This window comes from Diabrotica virgifera, chromosome 9 (assembly GCF_917563875.1).
Source record: "Diabrotica virgifera virgifera chromosome 9, PGI_DIABVI_V3a".
In the NCBI taxonomy this organism is placed as follows: Eukaryota; Metazoa; Arthropoda; class Insecta; order Coleoptera; family Chrysomelidae; genus Diabrotica; species Diabrotica virgifera.
Window position 1 is genome coordinate 222,820,437 of NC_065451.1, and position 26,377 is coordinate 222,846,813.

The 26,377-nt window shown below is 37.1% G+C and overlaps 2 protein-coding genes across 2 annotated transcripts; both read left to right on the plus strand.

The window, feature by feature from the left end:
- The first annotated feature begins 118 nt into the window (after positions 1-118).
- Positions 119-11,415, plus strand: LOC126891660 (zinc finger protein 90-like). The gene is made up of 2 exons (XM_050660886.1): positions 119-459; positions 10,821-11,415. The coding sequence occupies exons 1-2, from the start codon at positions 119-121 to the stop codon at positions 11,413-11,415; spliced, it is 936 nt and encodes a 311-aa protein (XP_050516843.1).
- A 9,761-nt stretch (positions 11,416-21,176) lies between these two features.
- Positions 21,177-26,327, plus strand: LOC126891661 (zinc finger protein 271-like). Its single transcript, XM_050660888.1, has 4 exons — positions 21,177-21,232; positions 21,715-22,365; positions 23,259-23,906; positions 25,565-26,327. Exons 1-4 carry the CDS (start codon positions 21,177-21,179, stop codon positions 26,325-26,327), a joined length of 2,118 nt encoding a protein of 705 aa, XP_050516845.1.
- The last annotated feature ends 50 nt before the right edge of the window (positions 26,328-26,377 follow it).

A 26,377-nucleotide genomic window follows, 5' to 3' on the forward strand; every position in this document is an offset into this window, starting at 1 on the left:
TTGTTTGAAAAGTTGTAGGTATCTTTGCACATATAATTTCAATCTTGAGGAACGCATGGACCTAAAGAATAGTTTCTACAATCTGGACCAGAACGGAAAGTATGGGTTTTTATTGAGCATGACAAAAAGACTTCTGGTAAAAAGAAAACGAACTGAAAAACCTAATTTTAGGTTATTCTCGTTTGAATATTATTTTGAGAAACATAACGAAAAAGTTCGTGTGTGCAAGGCGTTCTTTTTGGCCACTTTGTGTATCAGTCAGAAGCCGGTTTATAACGTACATACGAAGAAAAGTGATTCAGGAACAGCTCAGTCTATTCAAAGAGGTAAAAATATAACATATAAAATTTCAAAAGAAGCCAAGAATCGAATACAGCAGCATATTGAATCTTTCCCCTATGTTGAAGCCTATTATTGTCGGGAGAACTACCTTGAACCATCCCTTAACGTTCAAAAAATGTACGACCATTATGTGGAGATGTGCAATGACCAACAGATTGCTCCCGAAAAATTATCTTTATATAGACACATTTTTAATTTCAATCACAACTTGAAATTTCTTCAACCAAACACTGACCAGTGTGATATCTGAAGAATATAGGCTTGTTAAAAAAGAAAACCGTGTTATTGAAGAAATGAATTTACAGTACTAGTCCCATATCACCATCATCTTTGGATTTTACAACTCTACGTGAGTCTTTGCCACATTTACTACTGTCTTCAATTGACGGGATCGGGTGATGGTTTCACATCCATGTCCTGTATTTCCCATGGTTTCACTTCCATTTTCTTCAGGTCTTCTCTGACTGCATCTTTCCACCTTTTTCTAGGCCATTCTGCCGATCTTCTACAGTCTGGTCTTTCCCAAACACATTGCTGATCAGATCAGTCCCATATACCAAGAAAAATAATAAAGCGAGGGGAACGCGAAAAAGACGGAGAACAAACATCCTAACTACGCTGTTGTATGTTTCGACCATGTATTTGCCAAAACCAGATGTATCCATTCTTTTTTATCAGCAAAAGCTGAACATTTATAACTTAACAGCACATAAAGTAGAAAAGTGATTCAGGAACAGCTCAGTCTATTCAAAGAGGTAAAAATATAACATATAAAATTTCAAAAGAAGCCAAGAATCGAATACAGCAGCATATTGAATCTTTCCCCTATGTTGAAGCCTATTATCAGGGCCTATATATCACATCGGGACGATTGTAGGCAGTCTTTCAGAAACCTGAGGATTCTCACACTACCTTCTGTGTACATTATGCAGTGCCTGTTGTATGTTCATCAAAATGTGGATCTGTATAAAACACAACAGCATACTTATCAGACTAGAAATCATGATGCCCTTGTACCAGTCGACTTGAGAGGACCAGAAATGGAACCAGATACCTAGCATTGAAATTTTATAACTGTATACCAATATCTATTAAAAGTCTTGATTTTAACCAATTTAAGAGACAAATTAAAAATTATCTTCTGATGGGTGCTTTCTACTCATTTGAGGAGTACTTCAGATCTAAATTTTGTTTTGTCCTGTAATTTAATTAGTGTTTAGTTTTTAAATTTTAGTAATAGGTTTTTTTTACTGAAGTACTGTCAACTTTTAATGTAATTTTAGACAATTTTAATTATTGCTGACCTGTAAAAGTACATTTGTACATTATTACCAATAAATACTCTACTCTACTCTACTCTACATAGTGCAGTTGGAAAAGAAGTGTACTGTGATATATGGCCAGAAACTATGTACACACACCCAAACTTATATGGAATCACCATGTATTTCAAAATAACATTATTTCTTTTGAAAAAACTTGTTATTGTTGCGAAGATTAAAGGTTTTTATTGAAAATAAACAAATATATAAGGTACGGCCCGGTACGGTATAGATTATTTGCTGAGTTGTAAGTTGAACAAAAACTCCACCATTGCCTGGTCCCAAGCCCAGGATGAGAAAGGAGGAGAGTTGTGCGTGAGGTTAGCGACCTCACCACATAAAAAAATAATATTGCTAAAGAAACCTCTACAAGCCTCGGAAATAGGACGGATAACGCGACGACGAAAATGGCCACGGAAATGGATTTGAGAAAAACAACGTACATAGGATGTTGGAATGTCCGGACAATGTTTGAAACAAGTAAAACACATCAAGTGGCAAAAGAAATGGATAAAAATAACATTAGTATATTAGGATTATCTGAAATTAGATGGAAGGGATGTGGAAAAACAAGAATTGAACACGCCAAAACGGTTATATACTCGGGAAAATGTGGCGAAAAAGACCGACACGAGAGTGGTGTTGCATTCATGATTTCAAAAGAAGCAACAAATGCCCTAATAGAATGGGAAGCCATCTCAGATAGAATAATAATGGCTAGATTCAAAGCGAGATATAAAAATCTAACAATTGTTAATGTATATGCACCAACAAATGAAAAAGAACAGGACATAAAAGATGAGTTTTACCAACAGCTGCAGATGGCATACGATAAAATACAAAATAAATATAAAAAAGATATTGTGATGATAATCGGAGATATGAATGCCAAAATAGGAACGAATAATAGTGGAAGAGAAACTGTAATGGGGAAAGAAGGATTGGGACAAATTAATGAGAATGGTAACATGTTTATAGATTTCTGCACCCAAAATAGTTTAGTCATAGGTGGAAGTATATTTCAACACAAACGCATACATAAAGTAACATGGACATCCCCCGATGGACAAACACACAATCAGATTGACCACATAACCATAGATAAGACATGGAGGCACTCACTCTTAGATGTTAGAGCAATGAGAGGGGCAGACATAGGGTCCGACCACATGTTGATTAGAGCCAAAATCAAACTCAAACTAGCCAGAAGCAAGAAAACGCCAATGGAACAACGAGAAAGATATAACGTTCAGTGGCTCAAAGACGGAAATGAAAGTACTGAAGAATATAAGACCAAGTTAAGAGAATTATATAATAAAACTTACAACACAGAAAATGCCACGATAGAAGAGCTGTGGGATAAATGCAAGTATGTATATACACAAGCAGCAAAAGAAACGATAGGAATACAAAAAATAAGAAATAAACCATGGCTATCGAGAAGCACGTGGGAAAAAATAAACGAAAGGAAACTACTTAAATGTAAAATGCTACAAAATGATCTAAGAGATAGGGAACAAATGAAGAGAGAATATAGAGAGAAAGATAAAGAAGTTAAAAAAAGTGCGAGAAACGACAAAAGACAATATAACGAAGAACTGTTAATAGAAGCAGAAACAGCAGCAAAAAACAACGACATGGGAACTCTATATAAAACGACGAAAAAACTAAGCTCGCGCAGAAAAATGAATGTTGAGCATATAAAAGACAAGAACGGGAAAATGTTGAAGAATGAAAAGGAAATAGTTGAGAGATGGATCGAACATTTTAGAGAAGTATATGCCAACAGAATAATAGAACACGAAATAGAAAATGAAGAAATAAAGGAAGAACTAAGCTGCACCGAATCGGAATTCACAAAAAAAGAAGTAAGTAAAGCAATACAACAGCTGAAAAGAGGGAAAGCAGCTGGAATAGATAACATTACCACAGAACTACTGAAAGCAGATAGAGAAACATCGGAAGAAATCCTGTATGTACTAATAAACAGAATATGGCAGGAGGAGAGAATACCTGATGATTGGAAAAAAGGTATAATTGTAAAGACACCCAAGAAGGGAGATCAAACGAATTGCAACAATTGGAGAGCAATAACACTACTTTCTACAGTGAGTAAAGTCATGACAAGGATGATACTAGAAAAAATGAAAGAAACTATAGACCAGTTGTTAAGACCAAACCAAGCGGGCTTCAGGAGTAATAAAGCATGCACAGATCATATTAACACATTAAGAAACATTGTAGAACAAACAATAGAATGGCAGAGCAAAATCTATATAAATTTCATTGACTTTAGACAAGCCTTTGACCGGATTAACAGAGAAAAAATGTGGGAAATACTAAAGAGATATGGAATTCCATTAAAATATATAAGAATTATCAAAATGTTCTATGAAAACTATACCGCACAAATCATGCACAATGGGAAACTCACAGAACCAATCAACATAGACAGTGGAGTCAGACAGGGGTGTATTCTATCTCCAACCATATTTTTGATCTTAATTGACTGGGTCATGAAGAAGGCAACGAAAAATAAAACAGGAATTAGATGGAATGCTTTCGGTTAGCTTGAAGATCTAGACTTTGCAGATGATATATGTCTGGTGTCCGAAAAAAGACAACATATGCAGAAAAAAACAGAAAAGGTGACAAAAGAAGCAAGAAAAATAGGACTAGAGATTAACACAAGAAAAACCAAACTTATGAAGATAAATACGGAAAGAGAAATGGGTATATTTATTGAAGGAGAAGAAGTAGAAAATGTACAGAAGTTTTGCTATCTGGGAAGCATAATTGACGCTAGCGGTGGAATAGAAGAGGAAATTAATGGAAGGATAACTAAAGCCCAAAATGCGTTCTATATGCTGAAGAAAACATGGGAGTCCAATAAATTAACAACCAAAACCAAAATCAGGATATTTAATACAAATGTAAAGAGCATTTTGCTATATGCAGCAGAAACTTGGAAAATAGAGAAAAAGATTATACAAAAGGTTCAAACATTTGTAAATAGATGCCTTAGACGAATATTGCAAATATATTGGCCAAATCGGATAAGTAACAAGGAACTTTGGAGAAAAACTAATCAAGAGCCGATAGCCAAAACGATAAACAGACGCAAATGGAAGTTTATTGGACATACATTAAGGAAAAATGAAGATGATATAACCAAACAAGCCCTGGATTACCAACCAACTGGAAAAAGAAAACAAGGCAGACCAATGACATCCTGGAAAAGAAATATTACCAGAGAGCTAGAAGACAATGGGTTAACATGGAAAGAAGTGAAAGCCCTGGCCAGAAACAGAGATGAATGGAGGGGGACTGTAGAGGCCCTATGTTCCAAATGGAATCAAGAGGAGTAAAGAAGAAGTTGAACGAAAATAAATAAACTAACTTTTGCGTCCAAAAACAAAAATATGCCTCATGTGGGGTTATAGAACTTACAACGAGGAAAGATTATTAGTCTTGTAGAGTATAGAGAAAGTAATGTTCTCAGATGGACATAGCTGCAGAGCTAGGCATAATACAGGGCGTTCTGTCCAAAACATATGCTAGGTAACAGGAACTAGGAAAGCTCAAAAATAAAGCAAGGGAAAGTCGCCAAAAGTAATAACGGCTCTCCACGATCGTTTAATTGTCCAATCAACTGGAAGACACCCAACCATTTCTCACCTGCACCTCCAAAGGCAGCTTTTGGAAGCTACAGGTGTAACTGTTTCAGTTGAAACGATAAGAAAAAGAGTTCGTACCAAGAAGTATACAGCAGGAGACAGTTATGGGTTCCCGAGTTGTCCAGGCAACACAAGGATGATCGCCTAAATTGGTGTCTTCACCACCAAAACTGTAACATTGGAAATTGACAAAATGTGCTATGTATTTTCAAAAACAGTCAGGATTTAATGTAATCAGATGGAAAATCAGATAACCCACGAAATCGTTTACTTAGAGGTCGAGGAAGACAAGCAAGAACAAAAACTGTCAGATCTATTGTTCTGGAGAGGAATTGTGACCCGTAAAAAAACTCCTTTAATTTTCATACAATCAACTTTAACTGCTCACAGGTATGTTGATAACCTGTAGTCAGGCTCTGGAGAGGTGAAACAGGAGAAAATTTAATTTTATTGCATGATAATGGACCTCTACATACCATTAGAGTGACTACAGATATCATTGAAGCAGAAAGTATCCTTTGTTTGGAGTGGCCCGCTTGCTTACCCGAGCTTAACCCTATTATAGAATTTGTGGGATATGCTTAAAAGAAAAATTAGAGCTCGGCGGGATAATCCACAAAACACGGCACCGCTAGTACAAGCTCCTTTTAAAGGATGGAGCAACCTACCACAACAAAATGTTGATAATTTGATTAGGAGCGTGTCTACGCAAACTGAAGCTTGCATAAGGACTAGAGGTGATAACACTGACTACCACAAAATACAAAAAGAAAATAAATAAGAACAAGTTAAACACTATTCGTTTTACATTGAAACTTTGTATGCTATTGACTTTAAAACAACTACTTTCAATTTGTTTGCTAAATACTTTATTGTTTTATTTAATTGTTATGTATTTGTTATTAAATTGCTTTAAAATAAATATTGCTTGACTTCGTGTGTTCGTTTGTTTTTTAAATTCGCACGGAATAGTAAGAAATGACAGATGATTCCATATAAGTTTTGGTGTGTGTATATCTACATATCTCTCTATTCAATCCTGACCCCCTGGAGGGAGTTTAGTGGTCGACGTGATGTCGACATCACGTATCCCGGTATCTACATATACCGGATGGTGAATTAGAAAACGGGCCATAGGAAACTCAATGTAAAATTCTAAATTGTTGAATTCCTGCTTCCCTAATTATTTTACATCAAAAGTCATGAGAAACTATTTGTCATGAGGATTAAAATCTGTATTAAAAATAAAAGTTAAAATTGTTGTACGGTTTAAACACATTCCAAAATTTTGAAAAATATAATAAATTTGCCATAGTACGTAAGTGCGTAAAAGTAGGGCCACACGTTACTATTTCTGACAGTACGCACACTATTGACTAAATAAAACATCTTTATTATTACTACTTTCTCCTCAACTGAGGACATCCTTTCAACTTTATTGTTTTTTAAACAATAAATGATAAAATAAAAATACTGACAGTTCAAAATATTAATTTCATTGTGACCGAACGCAACCTAATACACATTCTTGCACTGTGTGTGACCTAAATTTGGCAAATACTTTGATAAAATTTATTATATTTTACAATATTTTGGAATGTGTTTAATTCGTAGAACAATTTTAACAATTGTTTTTAATAAAAACTTCAATCCTGTACAAATAGTTTCTCATGTCTTTTGATGTAGAATAATTAGGGAAGCAGGAATTTAACAGTTTACAATTTTACACTGAGTTTCCTATGACCCGTTTTCCAATTCACCACCTGGTAGAGTAGTGTATACAAACTGACATGTGCTGACTGTCCAATAATTTACATCGGTCAAACTGGAAGAGCATTTGACAATCGCATAGCAGAACACAAAAGGGCTTTCAATAGAAAAACTGACTCTACGTACACACTTCATCTTCTAGATCATAAATATTCTTTTAATGAACAGTATAAAATACTCCATATTCAGACTAAAGGCTTTACACTATCTTTATTAGAATCTACGGAAATTAATAAATTAAAAAACACAGATATATGTAATTCTGAATGACCAACTTGAGACAAACAGCTTCCCACTCCTCAACCTATTAGAGAATCTAAAGTGTAGACACATAATAAAAATCCGTCACTTGAGAAAGGCACTCTACCGAAACAGCTCTAGTGACAGTAATTTTTAATAAATTTTGTGGTAAAAGTTCTGTTTTTTATGCTAAATTTAGGAAAAAAATGTTTTGTGTTATGATTTTCTATTTAAAAATAAATACTCGTTTTATTTTGACATTGATTGTTTAATTTCACCAAATGCGCTATCAGTATTTTAGAAAATTAAAAATTTTCTGTGAACTGTTTATCTTATAATTCCATAAGATTCCAACTACAAGGCTTATAGTTCATTAAGGTTCCAATTATTAGAAATATAGGGCAAAAAATTTCGTTTTTTTTTTTTGACTTCTGAGTGATACTAAAAAGTAAAAAAATAGTTAAAACTAAAAAACTCGACAGTGTTACCTCGAGAAACTCATAACCTAATAAAATCTTTTTGAATTTCATGTTTCACATGAACTAACGATGGAGTTCTGAGTCCACCGCAAAATCCATTTTTTTGTGAGGTATCATTGGCTTATTTTTCAATATTTTTTTTAATATTCTTTGAATTGTAGTAAAGATCAGGTGAATATGTTTATTTTATTTAAAAATTAAATAATACTTTCCTACTTTAAAAAAATTCACAAATATGTGCTTGAATTATTGATTTCAAACCCTACGCCACCTTCACCCCCCACTAAAGATAGCTATGACCATGTTTTGATAGGCAAACCATGCAAGTCCAATTTGTCTATTAGTCCATTAAAATGTTACATTTTTTAAGTCATACCTTGCATTTGTTAGAGGAGTCAATTTTATTTCTTTTAATGTGTAGGAGGGATCAGTAGCAGCTTAAATTGGAAGTTTTTGGGGTCGCCACCCTTGTCCCCCGGCCGCCATCTTGGAAATGGGGTGCAAAGGGGTTTCGCGCTATATCTCGTAAACTACCAACCCTACGGAAAATCTAATTAAACATAAAATGTAGCAAATTAAATTTTCTACAATTTTGTTTCTATTACTTTTTATCTTCAAGTGACCAGCAAAAAAGAATATAAACAAAAATATGTAAAAACTTTTTAACAAGTTTCCTATAACTTTTTTTCAGTTCATTTTAAAATAAAATAACAATATAGCAATTTTGTAGAGGGTTTTTCAGCGAACAATTTCCACTATAAAGTTGTTTAATTCTATTTATTTATATAGGCTTTACAGCGCTCCAAATTGACCAGATTCTCGAATGCTCATAGGGATACAATATAAACAAAAGTTAGGCTTACTTTTCTATCTATATATATTTTTTATTCATACAATTTATTATGACTTTGACATTCCTATGCTATTATTAATCTGTTTTTGACCTTTCTCTCCACTATAAAACTTATAACCCTAAGCATATATTATAGAAAAGGCCCAAGAAGTTGTTTGAGGACAAATTCGCTGGTTCAGAAGAAGAATGACGCAACCGCAAAATGCAAAATTCTTAAGAAGATCAAAAAAACAATTTTTGATATCAAAATCTTAAAGTATGATCAAAATTATCCATTCACCACACCGTTGTCAGGATCTCGAGATATAAGCGTTTTTTGGGGTGTGCCGCTTGTCTATGAAGTAGGTAACATAACTTTTTTCCTGTTATATAATTTGACTTAAAATTTTCCAAAAAAACTTCTTCATGCATTATGTTTTATTGTTGTGTTGGTTAAAATTATAAACTAAAAAGTTTGTCACTCAACTTTTTTAAGTAAACATGAAACTAACGAAATATGATGACAAAATCTGTAAAAATTAACAACTCCTTTTTTAATGTGTTTAAACATTTTGGACAAATTTAATTGTTATTTACATATTTCAAAGATGACACAGTAAAATTTTCAAGAAGGAAATATTTACAGCGGCCTAAGATACAGCATGTTAAATTTGAAAAATCATCAAAATTGATGTTTGGCATTTTTGTATAAAAATTTATTTTTGAACATGTTCCACCAACTCTAGATGAAAATAAACTTCATATTCGGATTCAGCGACCTCGAAAACATAAAAATAGACCAAAATTGGTCATTAACCTTAAATTTGCCATTTTCGTGGTAGGCATAACGGTTGATGCCTCTCGCCTAATATGTCTGGATCCCGCGTATGAAAAAAAAGTTGATTAATAGCAAGCTGAAAATTTGTTAATAGCTTAAGGGTGTCTAGTCGGATAAACTATGATATATAGGAACACTGGAACAGGGTCAGTTTTAATTGTAGAACAGGTTAAAAATTTGGAACGGTCAGACCACGAAAACGGCACATTTATTTCGTCCGACAGAATAGACTTAAACTCTCCGAACAGAGATTAAACTCTCATGCAAAAATCAGACTGCTAATTATCACCTGTCATAATTCCTGTCATGTGACATATTCTACATGTTTTACTCATTAAAACACCCATTTGGTGATAAATAGCAGTCTGATTTTTGCTTGAGAGTTTAATCTCTGTTCGGAGAGTTTAAGTCTATTCTGTCGGACAAAATAAATGTGCCGTTTTCGTGGTCTGCCTTCCAAATTTTTAACATGTTCCACAATTAAAACTTCCCCTGTTCCAGTGTTCCCATATATCAAATTTTGTCCGACTAGACACCCTTAAGCTATTAACAAATTTTCAGCTTGCTATTAATCAACTTTTTTTTCATACGCGGGATCCAGACCTATAATATGTAGATAGAAAAGTATTTTTTTTTGTATTCCTATGACAATTCGAGAATCTGGTCAAGTTTGGAGCGCTGTAAAACCTAGATAATAAATAAAATTAAACAACTTTATAGTGAAAATTGTTCATTGAAAAATCCTCTACAAAATCGCTATAATGTTATCTTATTGTGAAATGAACGGAAAAAAAGTTATAACCTCCAAAAGGAAACTTCTTACAAAATTTTCTCTTATTTTTGTTTATAACTTTTATGTTGGTCACTTGACGATAAAAAGTAATAGATATAAAATTGTAGAAAATTTAATTTGCTACATTTTATGTGTAATAAAATTTTCTGTAGGATTGCTAGTTTAGGAGATACAGAGCGAAAGCCCTTTGCACCCATTTTGATGGCGGCCGGGGAGCAAGGGTGTCAACCTCAACAACTTGAACTTAGACTTCTACTGAAGCCCCCTACACATTAAAAAAAATTGACTCCTCTAAGAAATGCAACCCTAAATGTAACATTTCAATGGACTATATGTATGAAATTTAATAAAAAAAATGTGTCGTCCGAAAACAGATGGGTGAAGGTCAACCTAGATTCGAATCTTAGACTATAAAGGATGAATCAAAATTTGTAATGTGTAGTCCTGTTAAATAGATATTTATTTTGTTACTGTGATCGAATTAGATATTAACGTTTATAAAAAAAACTACTCAAACTCACTTTTAGGGACAAAGCAAAACAAAAGCGAAGACGCGGTAGAGTGAAAATCAAAGAAAAAGAGTTCAAAGAAGAACTGCCCGAGGAAATCAAAGTGAAGGTGGAAATCGAAGAAGAAGAGTTCAAAGAAGAATTACCTGAAGAAACCAGAGTGAAGGAGGAAATCGAAGAAGAGGAAGAAGACGAGTACAAAGAAGAACCACCCGAAGAAGCCGTCCTTAAATTTGCTTGCGAATTGTGCGACGAGAAGATCTTGTCCAGCTTGGACTTCGCCCTGCATTCAGTCAAACATTCCCAGGACCAAAAACACCATTGCCACCACTGCGATGGCAGAAGCTACAAAAGAGTAAACGCAATCCACCATCACATGAGATGGGTCCATGGAGGTATGGGCAAATATATGCCGTGTGAGGTTTGCAAGACGATATTTCCAGAGTGGATCCAGGCTCTGGAACATAAAAACTTTGATTCTGGAGAGATGCCGTATCATTGTGAAGAGTGTGACAAATATTTTATGTTCTCCTGGTTGCTGCGTACCCATTACAGACTGTTCCATCCCAAGTCCAAGGTCCCGGCAGCTTTACCGAGATATTACGGCATTTAGCGCAGAAAGAGACAAACCACTCTGCAGTGCTACACTGTGGCGCCACGAAGTGGCTTAGGCTGGCGATTTTGTGGCGCCAACGATTTGACGCAAAAAATCGCCTGCCTAAGCCACTTTGTGGCGCCACAGAGTAGCGTTGCAGAGTGGATCGTCTGTTTCTGCGCTTAGTCGTTTATTTACTTGTAACTCGACTGTATTTTGAGTAAAACAGTTTTATATGATAGCTCAAATTAAAGGAAAAACTATTACCTGTAAAACCAAACCTTAATTATAATCGAAATGTTATGTATAACAAATTTGTAACAATAGAGAACTTGAATAAAATTTTTAATTTGAAAAGAATGGTATAAATCATACGAGAACTCTTGAATTTTAAAGAAACTACAGGAGATAGCATAGATACCTGGCACCAGGTACCTCGTACAACATTGCCGAAGCAATATTCATGTTCAGGGACCTCAAAAACCTCGGGATAACAAGTCTCAACGATTTTCATAATGAATTACTATAAGACTCCAGGAGACGACGTGCATACCGCGACACCGGGCACCAGGTGCCTCTTTCAGCTTCTCCGACCCAATATTCCTGTCCAGCTACCTCAAAAAACCCCCCCGAGTATGAAAATTGAACAAATTTCCGTGATTATTTTCAGATGTGTAAATTGTTTTTCATTTTTTCGTTCGAAATGAATGAATGAATGAAAATGTGTAAATTGTTATTTTTTGAACACATTTGATGCACTTTGGAAAATGCATTTTCCGCCTACAACAATGTAATTTTTATTTGTTCCTCATGCCAAGTCTTCAAGAATTTTCCTGAAGCTCTCCCGAATCTAATGCAATAAGTTTGCATAACGATCTGTCTTACTTTAATAACGTTAGAGGTTTAGGAGATTTTAGTGCTTTATTTCCTCGCCTATATTGTTAAAGAGTGTTTTTTAGTAATAACTCAATAAGGGATTAGATTTTTTTAAGTACATAATATGTAGTTCTGTTAAAAATATACTGGTTTTGGTACTCTGGTCGAATTATATTATTATTTATGAAAGACTACTTACAGCTCACTTTGTAGGGACAAAGCAAAAACCAAGCGAAGACGCGCCCGAGTGAAAAGCAAAGTGAAGGAAGAAATCAAAGTGGAGGAGGAAATTTTAGAAGACCTACTTGAAGAGACCACAGTGAAGGTGGAAATCAAAGAAGAAGAGTCCAAAAAAGAACTACCTTTAGAAACCAAAGTGAAGGTAGAAATCAAAGAAGAACTACTCGAAAGAAAAACGAAGGAGGAAATAAAAGAAGAAGAGTCCAAAGAAGAACTACCCGAAGAAACCAAAGTGAAGGTAGAAATCAAAGTTGAGAAAGAGTACAAAGAAGAAACACCCGAAGATATCGTTCGTAAATTCGCTTGCGAATTGTGCGACGAGAAGATCTCGACCAGCATGGACTTCGCCCTGCATTCACGCAAGCATTCCCAGGACAAAAGATACCATTGCCACCACTGCCATGCCAGAGAGTTCCCAAGAAGCTACAAAATGGTAAATGCATTCCGCAGGCACATTACATGCAGCCATGGTGGTCATGACCCACCTATCCAATGTGACGTTTGCAAGAAGTTTTTTCCAGAATGGATCCAAGCTTTCGAACATAAAAACTTTGATTATGGAGTGATGCCGTACCGTTGTGACGTGTGTCAAAAATCTTTTATGTACTCCTGGTTGCTGTTTATTCATTACAGACTGTTCCATCCCCAGTCCAAGATCCCGGCATGTTGCCCGGAATATTATAGATTCTTTTAGAGCAGAAACAGACGAACCACTCTGCAGTGCTACTCTGTGGCACCACGAAGTGGCTTAGACAGGAGATTTTGTAGTGCCAACGATTTTGTAATGGCCTTCCACTATGATTACGATTCTCGCTGCTAGTTGTGTCCATTACAAAATCGTTGGCGCTACAAAATCGCCTGTCTAAGCTACTATGTGGCGCCACAGAGTCGCGCTGTAGAGCGGATCGTCTGTTTTTACGCTTAGTCGAGTGTTCACATGCAACTCGGCTGTATTTTGAGTAAAATAGTTTTATAAAATAACTCAAATTCAAGGAAAAACTACTACCTTTAAAACCAAACCTTAATTATAATCGAAATGTTATGTATAACAAATTTGTAACAATAGAGAACTTGAATAAAATTTTTAATTCGAAAAGAATGGTATAAATCACAACAGAGCTCTTCAATTTTCATGAAACACCAGGAGATAACATAGATACCGGGCTGTAAGGAAATGTTGAAGGGTTGGTACACAATTAACCCTTATAGTCCTTATTTAAATAATGACTGCTTCATCTGCTAACTACTTACTTTATTTATAAGTCTTCGAAGTTTATTATAAACAATAATATTAAATCAGCCGAGGCATGTCGCACTACGTACAATAATATGATTGATTCCTCATAGGTTTTTTCGTCTATTTTATATTTAGTTGTTAATCACAACAACACGTCTCATCAGTTCACCTGCCGTCAATGTCACTCCGATAGTCCACATCTGATAAGGTTATTACTTACTTACTTACTTTCCGTGTCCGGAACACCAACAACTTTAAATTCTGTATTTCCAATGGTTGGCCACATAGATGGCCCTGTCATTTGCTATAATTAAGTCTTGTTCTGTGCAGGTCTCTCTCATCTCTGTGCATGATAGTAGATGCCGGCTGGTCTGAACCGCGCCACAGTCGCAGGTATCGTCCTCCTGGTATCCCCATTTTTTCAGGTTACTAGCACAACGTGAAACGCCGGTTCTTAGTCTGTTTAGCGCTTTCCAAGTCGGATACGGTAAATTGTGTCCAGCAGCCATTTCCTCCGAGGGAGGAAAATGTGTCGCGGTAGCTGACGCTTGCCATAGGTGTATTCGGCGCGTCTCTGGCGCTTCGGGGATGGATCTTGATGTTTTCAGGAAGCTTTTCCGAGATCTTAGTCTGCTTGGCTGAGTTTGGTGGTCATATAAGGGGTGTCTTCGGTCCGTCTCCTGCTTTTTCCGTTCTACCTCTGACGTGACCTTCCTCCTGATAGGTGGTGGAGCAATTCCAGCAATGGGGTATACCTCTTCGATAGGTGTCGGTTTCAGGCAACCCGATATTATACGGACCGTTTCATTTAGAGCCACGTCGACGTTCTTTGCGTGAGCAGAGTTTGCCCATACTGGTGCTCCAAACTCCGCGGCCGAAAAACATAATGCCAATGCAGAAATGCGGAGAGTGTGTGGTTGTGCTCCCCATTTTGTATTAGTTAGCTTGCGGATGATATTATTTCTGGCACTTACTTTCTTCTTGACATCTTGACAGTGGTATCGGTAAGACAGAGTTCTATCCAGACGGACGCCAAGGTATTTTGGCGTCTTGTTGTGTTCCAGCATCTGACCACGCCATTCCACCTCCAGCGACCTTCGGGCATGCTTGTTTCTCAGGTGGAAAGCACATACCTGGGTTTTTGTGGGATTGGGTTTCAGATGGTTTTTATCATAGTATAGAGCTAAGTCTCCCAGGGCATCTGTCAGTTTCATTTCGACTTCATTGAAGGTTCTTCCCTGAGCTGCCACCGCTGTATCATCAGCGTAAATAAATTGCCTTGTTTGTTGGTGTATGGGTTGGTCGTTGGTGTATATGTTGTATAGAATCGGCGCGAGGACACTTCCCTGTGGTAGCCCATTTTTTTGGTCCCTCCACCGACTGTTCTTGGACTGGAGCGTTACGTAGAAGCGTCTATTCTGGAGGAGACATTTCACTAACCTTGTTAGTCGGAAATCCTTTGTAGTTTCGTAGAGTTTTGCGAGTAGCCGTTGATGGTTAACTGTATCATAGGCGGCAGTTAGGTCTATGAACGCTACTACTGTTATTTCCTTGCGTTCAAAACCATCTTCAATATGTTGGGTGAGATTAAGAATTTGACTGCAGCAGCACTTTCCGGGCCTGAATCCTGCTTGTTCTGGAATAATTTTAGTCTCCACATATTCTGCGATCCGGTTCAGTATCATTCTTTCAAAGGCCTTGAAAAGGTGGCACAAGAGAGATACAGGTCTAAAACTCTTTGTATCCGCCGGATCCTTCCCTGGTTTTAAGAGGGCTACCACTCTAGCTTTCCTCCAGATTTTGGGGATTTGTAATGTACGGATGCAACAATTCATCATTTTTACGAGCCACTCTACGGTTTTTAGTCCAAAGTTCTTTATTTGCTCTGTTCGTATGTCGTCCAGGCCAGCCGCTTTATTATCTTTCATTTGATGGATCGCGCCTCTCATCTCCTCTAGACAAAAAGAGGTACCTAGAACATCTCTTTCTTCGTCGATGTTCCGTTGAGCTCTCACCTTGTTCTTTCTTGATGTCGTCTTACCGTTCATTAGAAGATGATGGGCTATCTGATCGGGTGTGACTTCTGTCATGTTGACTGCCGGAGCAGCGGGATCGTTGCCAAGATTCTGAATCAGCTTCCAGGCACGTCTGCTGTTTTGTTTCATGTCCAGACTCGTGACCAGCTTGCACCACCTTTCCGTTCTGTTGGCGGATATCGCATGTAACATTTCCTCCCCAGCCTGTATTGTCGCTTCCGAGAAAGGGCAAGGTTCTAGCTGGGAAACTTCTTGATCCAATGTTTCAGAGAATTTTTCCCATTTTGCTTTAGTAAAGTTGAACCTTCTCTTGAAAGGAACAATTTCGTATCTGATTGCCGCGTTGGAAAGACAAATTATTGGTCTGTGCTGTGTCTTTGGGAGGGCGCTTCCAACGATTTTTGTCACCTGGTCTCCAATTCTGTCGCTGACAAATATATTGTCTGGGTTGTAACCTCTGCGCCATCTTCCGCTGTTGAACGACGCAGGCTGCTTTGGATCGTGAATAAGTTTTAGGTTCATGCTTTCAGCCCATTTTTCTAGTTCTTCGCCATTGGAATCTGTTTCGTTGTAACCCCACGCGACACTGTGACAGTTGAAGTCACCCAGTACGAATTTGATTTGCTGTGATTGAAGGTTATTCGGTTCCTCAAAAGCAAAGTCAGCGTTTGGTGGTTTGTAGATTGACGTTACTGTACAGGAGTTTATCTCCACTGTGAGGATCTCGATGTCATTTTGATCTGTTAGAGATGTGGATGCTACGTCGATATCTGGTCTGACGAAGACTGCGCTACCATATTGGTCGTGTGGTCTCTCCAGTATGAGCTTCATACCCCGAATCATTGGTCTGCGGCTTGCAGTACCTCTATGGGTTTCTTGAACCAGTAGAACATCGACACCATATTCTCTGCACATATTAGACAATAGGTCTTCTTTATCTGCTGATAGTCCTTCAATATTAATTGAGGTCGTCATCAAAAATGGCCTTGATAAAGACCGTTTTGATTTTGATTGCATCTGTGTTGTTGGTGCACCGGTGTTGAAAGGATTAGCCGACATTACTCGTTTCCAGGGGACGCCCGATTGTATTCACAAGTGATCACAATCTACGTGGAGCCTCCTTTCATGTCCCCCATAAGGTTATTTAAAATTAACTTAAAACATATTATTCTATACAGATTGTCCTAACTATACTAGAGGGCACCAGCTACCTCGGGAAAACAAGATTCAAACATTTTCATAATGAATTTCCATAAGACTCCAAGAGACGATGTGCATACTGGGACACCGGGCTCTAGGTACCTCTTTCAACTTCTATTCACCGACCCGATATTCCTGTCCAGCGACTTAAAAAACCCGAGTTTGAAAATTGAACTCATTTCCGTGTTTATTTTCCGAGTTGTAAATTATTATTTTTGAACACTTTGAGATGCACTTTGGAAAATGCTTTTTCCGCCTATAACAATGCAATTTTCATTTGTTCCTAATGCTAAGTATTCAAGAATTTTCCTGAAGCTCTCCCGAGTCGAATGCAAAAGGTTTCATAACGATCCGTCTTACTTAAAAAAAAGTAAAAGAGGTTTAGGAGATTTTAGTGCTTTATTTCGTCTCGTATATTGTTAAATTGTGATTTTTAGTAATATTATGTAACTAAATAACGAATCAGATTTGTTTAAAGTTCATAATATATGTAGTTCTGTTAAAAATATACTGGTTTTGGTACTCTGGTCGAATTATATTATTATTTATGAAAGACTACTCACAGCTCACTTTGTAGGGACAAAGCAAAAACCGAGCGAAGACGTGCCCGTGTGAAAAGCAAAGTAAAGGAAGAAATCAAAGTGGACAAGGAAATTTTAGAAGATCTACTCGAAGAAACCAATGTGAAGGTGGAAATCAAAGAAGAAGAGTCCAAAGAAGAACTACCCGAAGAAACCAAAGTGAAGGTAGAAATCAAAGGAGAACTACTCGAAACCAAAGTGAAAGAGGAAATCAAAGAAGACGAAGAAAAAGAGTACAAAGAAGAAACACCAGAAGATATCGTTCGTAAATTTGCTTGCGAATTGTGCGACGAGAAGATCTCGACCAGCATGGACTTCGCCCTGCATTCACGCAAGCATTCCCAGGACAAAAGATACCATTGCCACCACTGCCATGGCAGAGAGTTCCCAAGAAGCTACAAAATGGTAAATGCATTCCGCAGGCACATTACGTGCAGCCATGGCGGTCATGACCCACCTATCCAGTGTAAGGTTTGCAAGAAGTTTTTTCCAGAGTGGATCCAAGCTTTCGAACATAAAAACTTTGATTATGGAGAAATGCCGTACCGTTGTCACGTGTGTCAAAAATCTTTTATGTACTCCTGGTTGCTGTTTACCCATTACAGACTGTTCCATCCCGAGGCCAAGATCCCGGCATGTTGCCCGGAATATTATAGATTATTTTAAAGCAGAAACAGACGAACCACTCTGCAGTGCTACTCTGTGACGCCGGGAAGTGGCTTAGCGAGGCCGCAGACTGCAGACTTTTTAGTCGGCCGATAGTTTAGTAGGGTTCTTAATCAGTACAGAGGGGTATGCAGGTGCGCACATTACACCGATTCAGTCTCGGCCGACAACTAACACTAGGAGATAGGAACAGCCCAACCCGACTAAACTATCGGCCGACTAAAAAGGCTGCAGTCAGCGGCCTCGCTTAGACAGGTGATTTTGTAGCGCCAACGATTTTGTAATGGCCATCCATTGTGATTACGATTCTCGCTGCTAGTGGCGTCCATTACAAAATCGTGGGCGCTACAAAATCGCTTGTCTAAGCCACTAAGTGGCGCCACAGAGTAGCGCTGCAGAGTGGTTCGTCTGTTTTTGCGCTTAGTCGATTACTCACTTGCAGCTCGGCGGCTGTATTTTGACTAAAATGGTTTTATAAAACAGCTCAAATTAAAGGAAAAATTACTACCTTCAGAACGTAACCTTAATTATAATCGTAATGTTATGTATAACAAATTTGTAACAATAAGGAACTTGAATAAAAATTTTAATTCGGAAAGAATGGTATAAATCTATAAATCATACCAAAACCTCTGAATTTTCTTGAAACACCAAGAGATGGCATAGATATCGGGCACCAGGTACCTCGTACAACATTGCCGAAGCAATATTCCTGTTCAGCGACCTCAAAAACCCCCCAACTATGAAAATTGAACTCATTTCCGTGATTATTTTCAGAGTTGTAAACTTATTTTTTGAACACTTTGGAAAATTTATTTTCTGCCTAAAACAATGCAATTTTCAATTGTTCTTCATGCTAGGTATTCAAGAATTTTCCTGAAGCTCTTCCGAATCGAATGCAAAAGGTTTCATAACGATCCGTCTCACTTAAAAAAAAGTTAGAGGATTTAGTGCTTTATTTCGTCTCCTATATTGTTAAAGGGTGTTTTTTTAGTAATAACTCGATAAAGAATCAGATCTTTTTTAAGTTCATAATATGTAGTTCTGTTAAAGATATATTGGTTTTGTTACTCTGGTCGAATTATATTATTATCTATGAAAGACTTACTCACAGCTCACTTTGTAGGGACAAAGCAAAAACCAAGCGAAGACGCGCTAGCCTGAAAAGCAAAGTGAAGGAAGAAATCAAAGTAGAGGAGGAAATTTTAGAAGACCTACTCAAAGAAACCAAAGGGAAGGTGGAAATCAAAGAAGAAGAGTCCAAAAAAGAACTATTTGAAGAAACCAAAGTGAAGGTAGAAATCAAAGAAGAACTACCCGAAGAAACCGAAGTGAAGGTAGAAATCAAAGAAGAACTACCCGAAGAAACGAAAGTGAAGGTAGAAATCAAAGAAGAACTACTCGAAACCAAAGTGAAGGAGGAAATCGAAGAATTCGAAGAAAAAGAGTACAAAGAAGAAACACCCGAAGATATCGTTCGTAAATTTGCTTGCGAATTGTGCGACGAGAAGATGTCGACCAGCATGGAGTTCGCCCTCCATTCACGCAAGCATTCCCAGGACAAAAGATACCATTGCCACCACTGCCATGGCAGAGAGTTCAAAAGAAGCTTCAAAAGAGTAGATGCATTCCGCAATCACATGACATGCGTCCATGGGGGTATGGACCCACCTATCCAGTGTGACGTTTGCAAGAAGTTTTTTCCAGAGTGGATCCAAGCTTTCGAACATAAAAACTTTGATTCTGGAGAGATGCCGTATCGTTGTCACGTGTGTCAAAAATCTTTTATGTACTCCTGGTTGCTGTTTACCCATTACAGACTGTTCCATCCCGAGTCCAAGATCCCGGCATGTTGCCCGGAATATTATAGATTATTTTAAGACAGAAACAGACGAACCACTCTGCAGCGCTACTCTGTGGCGCCACGAAGTGGCTTAGACAGGAGATTTTGTAGCGCCAACGATTTTGTAATGGCCATCCACTGTGATTACGATTTTTGCTGCTAGTGGCGTCCATTACAAAATCGTTGGCGCTACAAAATCGCCTGTCTAAGCTACTATGTGGCGCCACAGAGTCGCGCTGTAGAGTGGATCGTCTTTTTTTACGCTTAGACGAGTGTTCACATGCAACTCGGCTGTATTTTGGGTAAAATAGTTTTATAAAATAACTCAAATTAAAGGAAAAACTACTACCTTTAAAACCAAACCTTAATTATAATCGAAATGTTATGTATGTCTGTTCGCTAAACTCAGACGCAACTTTCGAGTTATTTTAGTCGGTAATTTTGCCAATTTTAGTAAAATTGGCAAAAAATAATTACTAAATAGTTAATAATCACTAAATAGTTAGTAATTTTGCCAATTTTTGCAAAATTGGCAAAACACAAAAAAATTATCGACTAAAATATCTAGCCAGTTGCGTCTGAGTTTAGCGAACCGACTATATAACAAATTTGTAACGATAGAAAACGTGAATAAAATTTTTAATTCGAAAAAATGGTATAAATCACAACAGAGCTCTTCAATTTTCATGAAACACCAGGAGATAACATAGACACCGGGCTGTAAGGAAATGTTGAAGGGTTGGTACACAATTAACCCTTATAGTCCTTATTTAAATAATGACTACTTCATCTTCTAACTACTTACTTTATTTATAAGTCTTCGAAGTTTATTATAAACAATAATATTAAATCAGCCGAGGCATGTCGCAATTCAATATGATTGATTCCTCATATGTTTTTTCGTCTATTTTATATTTAGTTGTTAATCACAACAACACGTCTCATCAGTTCACCTGCCGTCAATGTCACTTTGATAGTCCACATCTGATAAGGATTGTCTTAACTATACTACAGGGCACCAGCTACCTTGTACAACATTGCTGAAGCAACATTTGTGTGACCTCAAAAACCTCGAGATAACAAGATTCAACATTTTCATAATGAATTTCCATAAGACTCCAAGAGACGACGTGCATACTGGGACACCGGGCTCTAGGTACCTCTTTTAACTTCGCCGACCAGATATTCCTGTCCAGCGACTTAAAAAACCCCCCGAGTTTAAAAATTGAACTCATTTCCGTGTCTATTTTCCGAGTTGTAAATTATTATTTTTGAACACTTTGAGATGCACTTTGGAAAATGCTTTTTCCGCCTATAACAATGCAATTTTCATTTGTTCCTAATGCTAAGTATTCAAGAATTTTCCTGAAGCTCTCCCGAGTCGAATGCAAAAGGTTTCATAACGATCCGTCTTACTTAAAAAAAAGTAAAAGAGGTTTAGGAGATTTTAGTGCTTTATTTCGTCTCGTATATTGTTAAATTGTGTTTTTTAGTAATATTATGTAACTAAATAACGAATCAGATTTTTTTAAGTAGGTACATAATAAATTTGTAGTTCTGTTAAAAATATACTGGTTTTAGTACTCTGGTCGAATTATATTATTATTTATGAAAGACTACTCACAGCTCACTTTGTAGGGACAAAGCAAAAACCAAACGAAGACGCACCCGAGTGAAAAGCAAAGTGAAGGAAGAAATCAAAGTGGAGAAGGAAATTTTAGAAGATCTACTCGAAGAAACCAAAGTGAAGGTGGAAATCAAAGAAGAAGAGTCCAAAGAAGAACTACCCGAAGAAACTAAAGTGAAGGTAGAAATCAAAGAAGAACTACTCGAAACCAAAGTGAAGGAGGAAATCGAAGACGTAGAGTCCAAAGAAGAACTTTCCGAAGAAGCCAAGGTGAATTGGGAAATCGAAGAAGAAGAAGAAGAAGAAGAAGAAGAGTACAAAGAAGAACTACCCGAAGATATCTTTCGTAAATTCGCTTGCGAATTGTGCAACGAGAAGATCTCGTCCAGCGTGGACTTCGCCCTGCATTCGCGCAAGCATTCCCAGGATAAAAGATACCATTGCCACCACTGCGATGGGAGAGACTTTAAAAGAAGCTTCAAAAGAGTAGATGGAATCCGCAATCACGTGACGTGCGTCCATGGTATGGACCTATTTCTCCAGTGTGACGTTTGCAACATGCTATTTCCAGAGACAATCCAAGCTTTCGAACATAAAAACTTTGATTCTGGAAAGATGCCGTATCGTTGTGACGTGTGTCAAAAATCTTTTATGTACTCTTGGTTGGTGTTTACCCATTACAGATTGTTCCATCCCGAGTCCGAGGTCCCGGCAGCTTACCCGAGATATTACGGCTTTTAGTAGATTTTTTATGAGAAATAGCTCAATGTAAAGAAAAAACTTCTACCTTTAAAACCAAACCTTAATTATAATCGAAATGTTATGTATAACAAATTTGTAACAATAGAGAACTTGAATAAAATTTTTAATTCGAAAAGAATGGTATAAATCGTACCAGAACTCTTGAGTTTTCATGAAACTACAGGAGATAGCATAGATACCTGGCACCAAGTACCTCGTACAACATTGCCGAAGCAATGTTCATATTCAGAGACCTCAAAAACCTCGGGATAACAAGTTTCAATGATTTTCATAATGAATTTCCATAAGACTCCAAGAGAGGACTTGCATACCGGGACATCGGGCACCAGGTACCTCTTTCAGCTTCTCCGACCCAATATTTCTGTCCAGCGACCTCAAAATCCCCCCGAGTATGAAAATTGAACTAATTTCCGTGATTATTTTCTGATGTGTAAATTGTTATTTTTTGAACACTTTTGATGCACTTTGGAAAATGCATTTTCAGCCTACAACAATGTATTTTTTATTTGTTTTTCATGCCAAGTCTTCAAGAATTTTCCTGAAGCTCTCCCGAATCGAATGCAATAAGTTTTCATAACGATCTGTCTTACTTGAGTAACGTTAGAGGTTTGGGAGATTTTAGTGCTTTATTTCCTCGCCTATATTGTTAAAGAGTGTTTTTTAGTAATAACTCAATAATGGATCAGATTTTTTAAGTACATAATATGTAGTTCTGTTAAAAATATACTGGTTTTGGTACTCGGGTCGAATTATATTATTATTTATCAAAGACTACTCACAGCTCACTTTGTAGGGACAAAGCAAAAACCAAACGAAGACGCACCCGAGTGAAAAGCAAAGTGAAGGAAGAAATCAAAGTGGAGAAGGAAATTTTAGAAGATCTACTCGAAGAAACCAAAGTGAAAGTGGAAATCAAAGAAGAAGAGTCCAAAGAAGAACTACCCGAAGAAACTAAAGTGAAGGTAGAAATCAAAGAAGAACTACTCGAAACCAAAGTGAAGGAGGAAATCGAAGAAGTAGAGTCCAAAGAAGAACTTTCCGAAGAAGCCAAGGTGAATTGGGAAATCGAAGAAGAAGAAGAAGAAGAAGAAGAGTACAAAGAAGAACTACCCGAAGATATCTTTCGTAAATTCGCTTGCGAATTGTGCGACGAGAAGATCTCGTCCAGCGTGGACTTCGCCCTGCATTCGCGCAAGCATTCCCAGGATAAAAGATACCATTGCCACCACTGCGATGGGAGAGACTTTAAAAGAAGCTTCAAAAGAGTAGATGGAATCCGCAATCACGTGACGTGCGTCCATGGTATGGACCTATTTCTCCAGTGTGACGTTTGCAACATGCTATTTCCAGAGACAATCCAAGCTTTCGAACATAAAAACTTTGATTCTGGAAAGATGCCGTATCGTTGTGACGTGTGTCAAAAATCTTTTATGTACTCCTGGTTGGTGTTTACCCATTACAGATTGTTCCATCCCGAGTCCGAGGTCCCGGCAGTTTACCCGAGATATTACGGCTTTTAGTAGATTTTTCACTAACTCGGCTATATTTTGAGTAAAATAATTTCATAAAATAGCTCAATGTAAAGAAAAAACTTCTACCTTTAAAACCAAACCTTAATTATAATCGAAATGTTATCTATAACAAAGTTGTAACAATAGGGAACTTGAATAAAATGTTAGATTGGAAAAGAATGGTATAAATCACAACAAAACTCCTGAATTTGCATGAAACTCCAGGAGATAACATAGATACCGGGCATCAGGATCAGGTACCTCGTACAACATTGCCGAAGCAATATTCGTGTTTAGCGACCTCAAAAACATCGGGATAACAAGATTCAACGATTTTCATAATGAATTTCCATAAGACTCCAGGAGACGACCTGCATACCGGGACACCGGGCTCTAGGTGCCTCTTTCAACTTCGCCGACCCTATATTCCTATCCAGCGACCTCAAAAACCCTCCGAGTATGATAATTGAAGGTGAGTTGATTACATTTATGTGAAAATCACATTTCTGTGATTTTTCTGAGTTGTAAATTGTTATTTTTTGAACACTTCGAGATGCACTTTGGAAAATGAATTTTCCGCCTACAACAATGCAATTTTCATTTGTTCGTCATGCCAAGTATTCAAGAATTTTCCTGAAGCTATACCGAATCGAATGCAAGAGGTTTCATAAAGATCCGTCTTACTTTAAAAGAGTTAGATGTTTGGGCGAATTTAGTGCTTTATTTCCTCTCCTATATTTAAAGAGTGCTTTTTAGTAATAACATCAACAAGTTCTTTAGGTATCATATTTTTTTAAGTACGTAATATGTAGTTCTGTTAAGAATATACTGGTTTTGTTACTCTGGTCGAATTATATTATTATTTATGAAATAAAATTTGGAAAAATCCTTTGTAAAAGGTATAAAATTTTTATTAAAAATCAATTTAAGAGCTACATCACAAAACGTTTTCGATTTTATAAAAAACTCATCATCAATGTTAAAACAGGCTGGATGCCAGCTGAGCCACCAAATAAATATGAGGTTAAAAACTCTTTAAATATTATATAGTTGCATTAAAGGTGCATACTTAAATAAAACCCATTTGAATGGATACATATTAAACAGAATATTGCCCTTAGATAAGATATGGACCTTCCCAACATGTGGGATGTCAGTTGAGTGGTTTAAATTACAATGATTTAATGGCAACTAATAATAATTTTAATGTAAATAACTCAATTGACATCCCACGTGTTGGGAAGGTCCATACCTTAATTAAGGGCATTATCCTGTTTAATATGTATCCATCCTAAGGAGTTTTATTTAAGTATGCACCTTTACTTGGAATGCAACTATTTAAAGGGTTTTTACCCTAATATTTTTTTGTGGCTCATCTGGCATCCAACCTATTTTAACACTGATGATGTTTTTTTATAAAATCGAAAACTATCTGTGATGTAGCCTAAGGAGATTTTTTATAAAAATTGTATACCTTTTTTAAAGGATTTTTTCCAATTTTTGTGATTAATTGTGTACAGCCAACTACAGGAAGATTTTTCTTTTCCTTGTGGATTTATGAAAGACTTACTCACAGCTCACTTTGTAGGGACAAAGCAAAACCCAAGCGAAGACGCGCCAGAGTGAAAAGCAAAGTGAAGGAAGAAATCAATGTGGAGGAGACAATTTTAGAAAACCTTCTCGAAGAAACCAAAGTCAAGGTGGAAATCAAAGAAGAAGAGTCCAAACAAGAACTACCAGAAGAAAATAAAGTGAAGGTAGAAATCAAACAAGAACTACTCGAAACCAAAGTGAAGGTAGAAATCAAAGAAGAACTAGTTGAAACCAAAGTGAAGGAGGAAATCGAGGAAGTAGAGTCCAAAGAAGAACTACCCGAAGAAACCAAAGTGAAGAAGGAAATCGAAGAAAACGAAGAAAAAGAGTACAAAGAAGAAACACGCGAAGATGTCGTTCGTAAATTTGCTTGCGAATTGTGCGACGAGAAGATCTCGACCAGCATGGACTTCGCCCTGCATTCGCGCAAGCATTCCCATGACAAAAAATACCATTGCCATCACTGTTATGGCAGACTCTTCAAAAGAAGCTTCCAAAGAGTACATGCACTCCGCAGGCACATCACGAGCAGCCATGGCGGTATGGACCCACCTATCCGGTGTAAGGTTTGCAAGAAGTCTTTTCCAGAGTGGATCCAAGCTTTCGAACATAAAAACTTTGATTCTGGAGAGATGCCATATCGTTGTGACATGTGTCACAAAGTTTTTATGTACTCCTGGTTGCTGTTTACCCATTACAGACTGTTCCATCCCGAGTCCAAGGTCCCGGAAGCTGAGCCGAGATATTACCTCTTTTAGTCGATTTTTAACTTGTAACTCGGCTGAATTTTGAGTAAAATAGTTTCATA

Excerpts from the sequence above, each read along its gene's own strand:
- LOC126891660 (XM_050660886.1), top strand. The coding sequence starts at position 119 with ATGACAAAAAGACTTCTGGTAAAAAGAAAACGAACTGAAAAACCTAAT. Across the intron at positions 460-10,820 it reads TCCCTTAACGTTCAAAAAAT|GGACAAAGCAAAACAAAAGC; the intron begins GTACGACCATTA and ends ACTCACTTTTAG.
- LOC126891661 (XM_050660888.1), top strand. The coding sequence starts at position 21,177 with ATGAATTTCCATAAGACTCCAAGAGACGACGTGCATACTGGGACACCG. Across the intron at positions 21,233-21,714 it reads ACTGGGACACCGGGCTCTAG|GGACAAAGCAAAAACCAAAC; the intron begins GTACCTCTTTTA and ends CTCACTTTGTAG. Across the intron at positions 23,907-25,564 it reads AAATCTTTTATGTACTCCTG|GGACAAAGCAAAACCCAAGC; the intron begins GTTGGTGTTTAC and ends CTCACTTTGTAG.